The sequence below is a fragment of the Oncorhynchus keta genome, chromosome 14 (assembly GCF_023373465.1).
Source record: "Oncorhynchus keta strain PuntledgeMale-10-30-2019 chromosome 14, Oket_V2, whole genome shotgun sequence".
In the NCBI taxonomy this organism is placed as follows: domain Eukaryota; kingdom Metazoa; phylum Chordata; class Actinopteri; order Salmoniformes; family Salmonidae; genus Oncorhynchus; species Oncorhynchus keta.
The window spans coordinates 66822268-66833894 of NC_068434.1; the positions used below are offsets into that span (position 1 = coordinate 66822268).

At 44.4% G+C, this 11627-nt stretch overlaps 1 protein-coding gene across 5 annotated transcripts in view; it reads right to left on the bottom strand.

Annotated features, from left to right (window-relative positions):
• Positions 1–11627, bottom strand: part of LOC118394160 (semaphorin-7A-like) — a 31150-nt gene that overhangs the window by 7862 nt on the left and 11661 nt on the right. For all 5 annotated transcript variants that reach the window (XM_052462196.1, XM_052462195.1, XM_052462192.1 and 2 more), the window contains exons 3-11: positions 11311–11358; positions 11100–11201; positions 10913–11006; positions 10716–10823; positions 10461–10603; positions 9875–10053; positions 9612–9720; positions 9303–9474; positions 8292–8407 (exon numbers count right to left, since the gene is read on the bottom strand). In XM_052462196.1, coding sequence (XP_052318156.1) covers positions 8292–8407; positions 9303–9474; positions 9612–9720; positions 9875–10053; positions 10461–10603; positions 10716–10823; positions 10913–11006; positions 11100–11201; positions 11311–11358 — 1071 coding nt within the window. The remainder of the gene's footprint in view (positions 1–8291; positions 8408–9302; positions 9475–9611; positions 9721–9874; positions 10054–10460; positions 10604–10715; positions 10824–10912; positions 11007–11099; positions 11202–11310; positions 11359–11627) is intronic.

Below are 11627 nucleotides of genomic sequence, written 5' to 3' on the forward strand. Positions count from 1 at the left end.
GCGGCAGCTTTCTTTGGGAATCTCAGACGATACGAAAGAGAGGTTGAACAGGCTAGTAATAGGGGTTGCAACAATTTCGGCAGATAATTTTAGAAAGAGAGGGTCCAGATTGTCTAGCCCGGCTGATTTGTAGGGGTCCAGATGTTGCAGCTCTGTCAGAACATCAGCTATCTGGATTTGAGTGGAGGAGAAATGGTGGGGGCTTTGGCGGGTTGCTGTGGGGGGTGCCGGGCAGTTGACCGGGGTAGGGGTAGCCAGGTGGAAAGCATGACCAGCCATAGAGAAATGCTTATTGAAATTCTCAATTATAGTGGATTTATCGGTGGTAACAGTGTTTCCTAGCCTCAGAGCAGTGGGCAGCTGGGAGGAGGTGCTCTTATTCTCCATGAACTTTACAGTGTCCCAGAACTTTTTCGAGTTTGTACTACAAGATGCAAATTTCTGTTTGAAAAAGCTAGCCTTAGCTTTCCTAACTGCTTGTGTATATTTGTTCCTAACTTCCCTGAAAAGTTGCATATCACGGGGGCTATTCGATGCTAATGCAGAACGTCACAGGATATTTTTGTGCTGAGCAAGGGCAGACAGGTCTGGAGTGAACCAAGGACTATCTATTCCTAGTTTTACATTTTTTTGAATGGGGCATGCTTATTTAAGATGGTGAGGAAGGCACTTTTAAAGAATAACCAGGCATCATCTACTGAAGGGATGAAGTCAATGTCATTCCAGGATACCCCAGCCAGGTTGATTAGAAAGGTCTGCTCACAGAAGTGTTTTAGGGAGCGTTTGACAGTGATGAGGGGTGGTCGTTTGGTCACAGACCCATTGCAGATGCAGGCAATGAGGCAGTGATCACTGAGATCTTGATTGAAAACTGCAGAGGTGCATTTGGAGTGCGAGTTAGTTAGGATGATATCTATGAGGATGCCCATGTTTACGGATTTGGGGTTGTACCTGGTAGGTTCATTGATCAGTTGTGTGAGATTGAGGGCATCAAGCTTAGATTGTAGGATGGCCGGGGTGTTAAGCATGTTCCAGTTTAGGTCACCTAGTAGCACGAGCTCAGAAGATAGAGGGGGGACAATCAATTCACATATGGTGTCGAGTAATAGTAATAGAGAACTCTGCAGGCTATCTTTGCTGTAGATTGCAACACCGCCCCCTTTGGTATTCTATCTCGGCGGAAAATGTTATGAGTTAGGGTTGGGGATTTTGGTGGTTTTCCTAAGCCAGGATTCAGACACGGCTAAGACATCCGGGTTGGCAGAGTGTGCTAAAGCAGTGAGTAAAACAAACTTAGGGAGTAGGCTTCTAATGTTAACATGCATGAAACCAAGGCTTTTACAGTTACAGAAGTCAACAAATGAGAGTACCTGGGGAGTGGGAGTGGAGCTAGGCACTGCAGGACCTGGATTAACTTGCAGGCTTGTTTTCGAGTTGCTGTGCGTTTTGTTGCCAACCTATTTTGCTACCTGACAACTTTACGGTTTTCACTTTTTAATTACCGTTCATATATTTATTTATTTTTTCCTCAACTTTTTCACTCCGGACGCTTTATCTGGACACGATTCATCAGGACCTCCAACAGCCGAAGCTAAGTAGTAACATTAACATGATGCCTTCTAATTGTAGTCGCTGTACTCGCCTTACGGCGAGGATAGCTGTGCTACAAGCCCAGCTTCAGACGCAATCATTAGGCAAGGGTAATTTCAGTTTAGGAAAGGATGAAACCGCGTCTGTGCCACCAGTTAGTACAGATAGTAGTATAAATCCCCTGGCACAGTCCCCGCAGCCGGACAACTTTCTCACGGTTTCTAGAAGAAAATGCTGTAGGAACGCTCAACTGGTGTCGCTCATTCAGCCGACAGAAACTTTCAACCAGTTTTCCCCATTAAGCAGCGAGTCGGAGTCAGAGGCCGAGTCTTCTCTGGTCTCTACTCCTCCCGTTACGGGGTCTGAGACGCCGAAGCTTCCCACCATTAACTCTGACAAATTGAAAACTCTAGTCATTGGTGACTCCATTACCCGCAGTATTAGACTTAAAACGAATCATCCAGCGATCATACACTGTTTACCAGGGGGCAGGACAAACGATGTTAAGGCTAATCTGAAGATGGTGCTGGCTAAAGCTAAAACTGGCGAGTGTAGAGAGTATAGAGATATTGTTATCCACGTCGGCACCAACGATGTTAGGATGAAACAGTCAGAGATCACCAAGCGCAACATAGCTTCTGCGTGCATATCAGCTAGAAATATGTGTCGGCATCGAGTAATTGTCTCTGGCCCCCTCCCAGTTAGGGGGAGTGATGAGCTCTACAGCAGAGTCTCACAACTCAATCGCTGGTTGAAAACTGTTTTCTGCCCCTCCCAAAAGATAGAATTTGTAGATAATTGGCCCTCTTTCTGGGACTCACCCACAAACAGGACCAAGCCTGACCTGCAGAGGAGTGACGGACTCCATCCTAGCTGGAGGGGTGCTCTCATCTTATCTACCAACATAGACAGGGCTCTAACTCCTCTAGCTCCACAATGAAATTAGGGTGCAGGCCAGGCAGCAGGCTGTTCGCCAGCCTGCCAGCATAGTGGAGTCTGCCACTAGCACAGTCAGTGTAGTCAGCTCAGCTATCACCATTGAGACCGTGTTGGTGCCTCGGCCTAGGTTGGGCAAAACTAAACATGGCGGTGTTCGCCTTAGCAATCTCACTAGGATAAAGACCACCTCCATTCCTGTCATTACTGAAAGAGATCATGATACCTCACATCTCAAAATAGGGCAACTTAATGTTAGATCCCTTACTTCAAAGGCAATTATAGTCAATGAACTAATCACTGATCATAATCTTGATGTGATTGGCCTGACTGAAACATGGCTTAAGCCTGATGAATTTACTGTTTTAAATGAGGCCTCACCTCCTGGCTACACTAGTGAACATTTCCCCCGTGCATCCTGCAAAGGCGGAGGTGTTGCTAACATTTACGATAGCAAATTTCAATTGACAAAAAAAAAATGACGTTTTCGTCTTTTGAGCTTCAAGTCATGAAATCTATGCAGCCTACTCAATCACTTTTTATAGCTACTGTTTACAGGCCTCCTGGATTCCCCCTGAATTCCTATCGGACCTTGTAGTCATAGCAGATAATATTGTAATCTTTGGTGACTTTAATATTCACATGGAAAAGTCCACAGACCCACTCCAAAAGGCTTTCGGAGCCATCATCGAATCAGTGGGTTTTGTCCAACATGTCTCTGGACCCACTCACTGTCACTGTCATACGCTGGACCTAGTTTTGTCCCATGGAATAAATGTTGTGGATCTTAATGTTTTTCCTCATAATCCTGGACTATCGGACCACCATTTTATTACGTTTGCAATTGCAACAAATAATCTGCTCAGACCCCAACCAAGGACCATCAAACGTCGTGCTATAAATTCACAGACAACACAAAGATTCCTTGATGCCCTTCCAGACTCCCTCTGCCTATCCAAGGACGCCAGAGGACAAAAATCAGTTAACCACCTAACTGAGGATCTCAAATTTAATCTTGCGCAATACCCTAGATGCAGTTGCACCCCTAAAAACTAAAAACATTTCTCATAAGAAACTAGCTCCCTGGTACACAGAAAATACCCGAACTCTGAAGCAAGCTTCCAGAAAATTGGAACGGAAATGGCGCCACACCAAACTGGAAGTCTTCCGACTAGCTTGGAAAGATGGTACCGTGCAGTACCGAAGAGCCCTTACTGCTGCTCGATCATCCTATTTTTCTAACTTAATTGAGGAAAATAAGAACAATCCGAAATTCCTTTTTGATACTGTCGCAAAGCTAACTAAAAAGCAGCATTCCCCAAGAGAGGATGACTTTCACTTTAGCAGTGATAAATTCATGAACTTCTTTGAGGAAAAGATTATGATTATTAGAAAGCAAATTACAGACTCCTCTTTAAACCTGCGTATTCCTCCAAACATCAGTTGTCCTGAGTCTGCACAACTCTGCCAGGACCTAGGATCAAGAGAGACGCTCAAGTGTTTTAGTACTATATCTCTTGACACAATGATGAAAATAATCATGGCCTCTAAACCTTCAAGCTGCATACTGGACCCTATTCCAACTAAACTACTGAAAGAGCTGCTTCCTGTGCTTGGCCCTCCTATGTTGAACATAATAAATGGCTCTCTATCCACTGGATGTGTACCAAACTCACTAAAAGTGGCAGTAATAAAGCCTCTCTTGAAAAAGCCAAACCTAGACCCAGAAAATATAAAAAACTATCGGCCTATATCGAATCTTCCATTCCTCTCAAAAATTTTAGGGAAGGCTGTTGCGCAGCAACTCACTGCCTTCCTGAAGACAAACAATGTATACGAAATGCTTCAGTCTGGTTTTAGACCCCATCATAGCACTGAGACGGCACTTGTGAAGGTGGTAAATGACATTTTAATGGCATCGGACCGAGGCTCTGCATCTGTCCTCGTGCTCCTAGACCTTAGTGCTGCTTTTGATACCATCGATCACCACATTCTTTTGGAGAGATTGGAAACCCAAATTGGTCTACACGGACATGTTCTGGCCTGGTTTAGATCTTATCTGTCGGAAAGATATCAGTTTGTCTCTGTGAATGGTTTGTCCTCTGACAAATCAACTGTAAATGTCGGTGTTCCTCAAGGTTCCGTTTTAGGACCACTATTGTTTTCACTATACATTTTACCTCTTGGGGATGTTATTCGAAAACATAATGTTAACTTTCACTGCTATGCGGATGACACACAGCTGTACATTTCAATGAAACATGGTGAAGCCCCAAAATTGCCCTCGCTAGAAGCATGTGTTTCAGACATAAGGAAATGGATGGCTGCAAACTTTCTACTATTAAACTCAGACAAAACAGAGATGCTTGTTCTAGGTCCCAAGAAACAAAGAGATCTTCTGTTGAATCTGACAATTAATCTTAATGGTTGTACAGTCGTCTCAAATAAAACTGTGAAGGACCTCGGCGTTACTCTGGACCCTGATCTCTTTTTGAAGAACATATCAAGACCATTTTGAGGACAGCTTTTTTCCATCTACGTAATATTGCAAAAATCAGAAACTTTCTGTCCAAAAATGATGCAGAAAAATTAATCCATGCTTTTGTCACTTCTAGGTTAGACTACTGCAATGCTCTACTTTCCGGCTACCCGGATAAAGCATTAAATAAACTTCAGTTAGTGATAAATACGGCTGCTAGAATCCTGACTAGAACCAAAAAAAATTGATCATATTACTCCAGTGCTAGCCTCTCTACACTGGCTTCCTGTCAAAGCAAGGGCTGATTTCAAGGTTTTACTGCTAACCTACAAAGCATTACATGGGCTTGCTCCTACCTATCTCTCTGATTTGGTCCTGCCGTACATACCTACACGTACGCTACGGTCACAATGTGCCGTGTCGGAGATCTTTGTGGGCTATACTCAGCCTTGTCTCAGGATGGTAAGTTGGTGGTTGAAGATATCCCTCTAGTGGTGTGGGGGCTGTGCTTTGGCAAAGTGGGTGGGGTTATATCCTTCCTGTTTGGCCCTGTCCGGGGGTGTCCTCGGATGGGGCCACAGTGTCTCCTGACCCCTCCTGTCTCAGCCTCCAGTATTTATGCTGCAGTAGTTTGTGTCGGGGGGCTAGGGTCAGTTTGTTATATCTGGAGTACTTCTCCTGTCCTATTCGGTGTCCTGTGTGAATCTAAGTGTGCGTTCTCTAATTCTCTCCTTCTTTCTTTCTCTCTCTCGGAGGACCTGAGCCCTAGGACCATGGCCCCAGGACTACCTGACATGATGACTCCTTGCTGTCCCCAGTCCACCTGGCCATGCTGCTGCTCCAGTTTCAACTGACCTGAGCCCTAGGACCATGCCCCAGGACTACCTGACATGATGACTCCTTGCTGTCCCCGGTCCACCTGACTGTGCTGCTGCTCCAGTTTCAACTGTTCTGCCTTGTTATTATTCGACCATGCTGGTCATTTATGAACATTTGAACATCTTGGCCATGTTCTGTTATAATCTCCACCCGGCACAGCCAGAAGAGGACTGGCCACCCCACATAGCCTGGTTCCTCTCTAGGTTTCTTCCTAGGTTTTGGCCTTTCTAGGGAGTTTTTCCTAGCCACCGTGCTTCTACACCTGCATTGCTTGCTGTTTGGGGTTTTAGGCTGGGTTTCTGTACAGCACTTTGAGATATCAGCTGATGTACGAAGGGCTATATAAATAAATTCGATTTGATTTGATTTGATTAATGTCTACATCACCAGAGGAACAGAGGAGAAGTAGGATAAGTGTGCGGCTAAAGGCTACACGAACTGACCGTCTAGCACGTTCGGAACAGAGAGTAAAAGGAGCAGGTTTCTGGGCACGATAGCATAGATTCAAGGCATAGTGTACAGACAAAGGTAAGATAGGATGTGAGTACATTGGAGGTAAACCTAGGCATTGAGTAATGATGAGAGAAATATAGTCTCTAGAGACGTTTAAACCAGGTGATGTCATCGCATATGTAGGAGGTGGAACAACATGGTTGGTTAAGGCATATTGAGCAGAGCTAGAGGCTCTTCAGTGAAATAAGACAGTAATCACTAACCAGGACAGTAATGGACGAGGCCATTTGATATTAGAGAAAGGCATGCGTAGCCAAGTGAACATATGGGTCCAGTGAGTGGTTGGGCTGACTGGGGACACGGCGATTCAGACAGTTATCAGGCCGATGCTAACAAGCTAACAGTTAGTAGGCCGGGGCTAAACACGCTAGCAGTTAGCAGACCAGGGCTAGCAAGCAAGCAGTTAGCAGACCGGGGCAAGCAAGCTAGCAGTTAGACATTTACATTACATTTAAGTCATTTAGCAGACGCTCTTATCCAGAGCGACTTACAAATTGGTGCATTCACCTTATGACATCCAGTAGAACAGTCACTTTACAATAGTGCATCTAAATCTTAAAGGGGGGGGTGAGAAGGATTACTTATCCTATCCTAGGTATTCCTTAAAGAGGTTAGCACACCGGGCTAGCAAGCTAGCAGTTAGCAGACTGGGGCTAGCAAGTTAGCAGAAGGGCCTTTGGGGGACCTTTGGGGGACGTCGCGATGGATGTAAGTCTGTTTTTGCATCTTCGTGGGGTAACGTCGATAGACCAGTTGTGGATTAGTAGGGTTCCAAGTAGCTCTAGGTAGCTAACCGCAGGCCGCGGTTAGCAGAATGGGCCATCGGCGGACGTCGCACCTTAGAGGCCTGTTGGAATCCTCGGGCAGATTATGTCAGTATTCTAGAAGTAGAGGATTGGCAGGGTTCCGCCGATCGGCAGTAGAAGGGGTCCGGATATTGTAGCCCAGGAGTGGGCTTCGGTGGTAGCACAGGAGCCCTAGCCGGGCTATCTTCAGGTTAATTGTTGCTTGCTCCAGGATGGAAATGCTAGCCAGGAGTAGTCACCCGGGATTGCAGTTAGCTATCCAGGTGAAAATGTTCAGAGTTTGCGGTAGGAATCCGGGGATATGAAGAGGAAAAAAAGAAAAAATAGGTCCGTTATGCTCTGGTTTGAGTCACGTTGTTCGAACTGGCGAGAGCTTTCTCGAGCTAAAGGTTAGCTGATGACCGCTAGCAATGGTTTGCTGACTGATAGCTGGTAACTAGTTAGCTGGCTAGCTTCAGTTGAGGGATTCCAGATCCGAAGTAAATAGAAATACTTTAGAGAAAAAAAGCAGATCCACGCCACATTGGGTGAGGCGGGTTGCAGGAGAGTATTTAGAAGTTGAGGTTTCGGAAAATATTTTTAAAAGATATGCGAAGAAAAAGATGTAAAAATATATATACAAGGGACACAACAGGACAAAGACGTCTGACTGCTACGCCATCTTGGATTGCTGTCTAGTGTCCCTCCAATCCCGTTCAGACCTCTGGGGCGTATTGTGTTCGGATTTTGGAAACCACCTTCCAATGTGGGCGCATTGGAGATGGATATAACGTTAGCAACAGCCTACAACATTCTGTGTATTTGAATAAGGCATGTGATTTCAAACCTGTGGCCAATACTTATTATCCAACTAAATCCACAATGCCATCAAATGATACGCAGATGGAATGCATTTTAAGGACAGCAACATCTACAGTTCAAACATCAAATGTTCAGCCGTGATCAAGTAACTGATACACATGTTAAAACATGGTTTGAAAAGGATCTCTTTGACTCTGTCTATTCCACTCCATGTCTCATTACTACATTGCTACCATTGTTGCATCTCAGCGGGGAGGTTTCGTTGTGGGCTGTGTTCCTTGACTCACCGTGGATGAGTGCAACATCATACTGAGGATGTGTGCGCTGTAGTTAAAAGGTTGTAACTCAGCGATGATGAAGACTTGACCATCCCTCTCCAGAACCTTATGAATCCCTCCATTCTCTAGTGTATACACACACACACACACACACACACACACACACACACACACACACACACACACACACACACACACACACACACACACACACACACACACACACACACACACACACACACACACACACACACACACACACACACACAGCCAGTGTCAAACAGCAGTCATTCATCATTGAGGATATGAGTGAGTCAAACATTACAAAAATAAGTGTGTAAGAAATGTCAACATAGTCATTTAAGCATAACACACACACAATAGTTCATGTTTCATCATAATGTTGAGACATCCTCTAGTCATATTACACCACTCACCAAATTTATGAGTATCTATGACTATTGCTACAGTAATGCATCCGATACTGTACTTCAATTACATTCATCAGTCTCATGTCCGGGTTGTACGTCTCTGACACACCCTACAAACTGTTTTGCAAGCATTCATCTCAAGTTAGGGTTGATTGCATAAGTCTATGTGTGCCATGAAGGGAAATGAACTGTGGCTTGGCAAAGACTCCCAGCACAGTGTGATAAGAGTATACTTCCCCATAGCTCTCTTTTTAAACTTCAAAATAAACTATTGACAGGCTTTTACTACACCTTACATCGTCAAAATAAAGTGTCACTTTACACCTTGTAGTACCATATATGGTCAATATTATTTCAACCTTCTGAAAGCCTCTGTCTCTTGAAACTGGGGTGAGTATAAGATGGAAACTTTCTCATCTCATCCACATTCCTATAAATATACTGTACATATACACAATATGGCTCCTTATCATCACTTGCTGCAGGGTCATAAGGGGTCTATGTTAAAGGTCTCCAAACATAAGGTTTCCAGTCATTCCTTTCAGACTGATCATTTATGATTCATCATCTAGAGATCAAAACTTCTCACCTAAAGACAGAAACAGGACATTCCCTTTGCCTTGGACTCTGTCCACGCAGATGTGGTGGTAATACTGGTGAGTGACCAGGAGAGGCCCACTGGTGACCCCCTCCTTCATCTCTGAAACCTTGTCCACCATCTTCAGGACTTCCATGGGGAGTTTAGTACTGTCTTCAACACACTACAAGAGGATGGACACGTATGTATACTTCAACATACTTCAACATACACAGAATACAGTCCAATATTGTAGACATACAGAGTAAAGGAGCGGCGCTGACTAGAAAGTCATATTGTTGAGTATATTGTTTAGTATACCTCCCCAGGTCGTGGGCTTGGAATGGACCCCGTGTGCCCAGTGAAGTTGGAGGTTTTAAAGATGTGGTCAATATCTTCTATGGTGTAGACACATACAGCACTCATACCCCTAGGGATAGACACAGAGCTCAGCAAGTTTCAACTATCCACTGCAACTTCATGTCATAAACTGTAATACGAGTCCCTGCTACCAGCTCCTGTTGTGTTGTTATTGTGTATGTTACTAAGGTCCATTCTGAACTATCTACAGTATGTCGTCCTACCAGCCATTCCTGAAGAGTGCATAGACCCTGGTATCCTGCCACCTCTCTGCCAGAACAGTGTTCACGTCCACTAGCTGGGTGAAGTACAGCCTGCTGTCATGGTCTCCACAGAAGAGCCTGGCCCTCAGCTTGGAGGTCCACCTGAACTGCAGATAACCCTTAGGTCCTCCACGATCGGCCTGGAACACACATGCAACCACAGACATGTTAAGATAATCACAGTGGGCAGTGCACACACCACTCAAGGAGCCCCCCGATGGAATTAGTCTTAATTAAGGGCTTAAATGGGCAGAAATGGAGTGGTACCACATATGAAAGATCTACAAATATTTTCTGAACTGCAACACTGGTGATTACATACAGTGCAAGCATGATTCATGTTCTACAGTATGTAGTGCTTACCAGTGGAGGCTGCTGGGGAGAACGGCTCATAATAATGGCCGGAACGGAGCAAATGGAATGGCATTAAAACACCTGGAAACCATGTGTTTGATGTATTTAATAGCATTCCACTGATTCGACTGCAGTTATTATCACAAGCCCGTCCTCCCCAATTAAGGTGCCACCAACCTCCTGTGGTGCTTACCATGCAGACTTGAGCAACCCAGGGAACCCAGAGATCACAGCCCAAACACGGGCCTCGGTTCTTCTCTATGTAGAAAGCATATAGTCTGTCCTGCAGACGATCCTCTCTCTGCTCGCTAGCCACCAAACTCACATATCTCTGTTCTAAGGAAAAGAACAGGAGAAATAATGACAGTCCATGGACAGTCTGATCAGATATACAGTACTACGCAAAACAACGTCAGGCCATGTCTTGTTCTCTCGCCCTGTTCCATACCTGTTCCACTGTTTTCTGTCCATAGCTTCTTCTTCCCGAACATGTTGATCCCCACGGAACGCTCTGTGCCTGAGTGAGTGGTGTAGAACTGCTCTACCTCGGGAGAACCTGGAGACACAACACATTAGCTCAATAACCACTCATGAACATTAGGTCATATTATAGGGTAATGTTTTCCATTTAGACATTTTCCTCACCAATGAGGAGCGACGGCTCTCTTTCATTTATGTGTTGTTTAATGTCTTGGATGTCCTTGGATGGAGTGCAGATAAACGGGTCGTCTGATGGGTTCTACAGTGGAATCGTTTTGTGTTAACACGCCAATGGCAAAATGGTACCATGAAAAGTAGTGTATACTTATATAATGAAAAGTATGTCCCATACCATGTAACAGCACAATGTGTGTTGTTGTCCATTGGTTCCACACAGGAACAGTTGGTTTGGATCTTTAGTCTTGCATAAAACAGTGATGTTATAGTGACAGTCCTGAAGGACAAAACAGAACTGGTTGTATACAAAATACACAAAAATGTGTAACTTTAGTAATGACCTGTACTATAAAACCAACATCCTCTCATCTTTACATGATACTCACTGGTGATGTGGGATCATTACTTCTACAACCCTCTCCAAACACAGGACCCTGCAAAGGCAATCATTAAAAACATTGTACAGGTACAGATGTAGGATCTTCATTTGAGCCAGTTTAATAGAGCAGGAAAATACTCATGCAGCAACAGGACATGTGAATTATTATGTGGATAATAATTAATGGACATTTTTTGTCGGCGTTGATACCTTTTTCTTTAGGGTAAATCAAGTGACATTTTAAAGTGGAAATTGCAAACTTTAAAAGCCTTTTTAAACCTTGAATATACAACAAGTTTGCATTTCCTGCTGTGCAGCAACGAC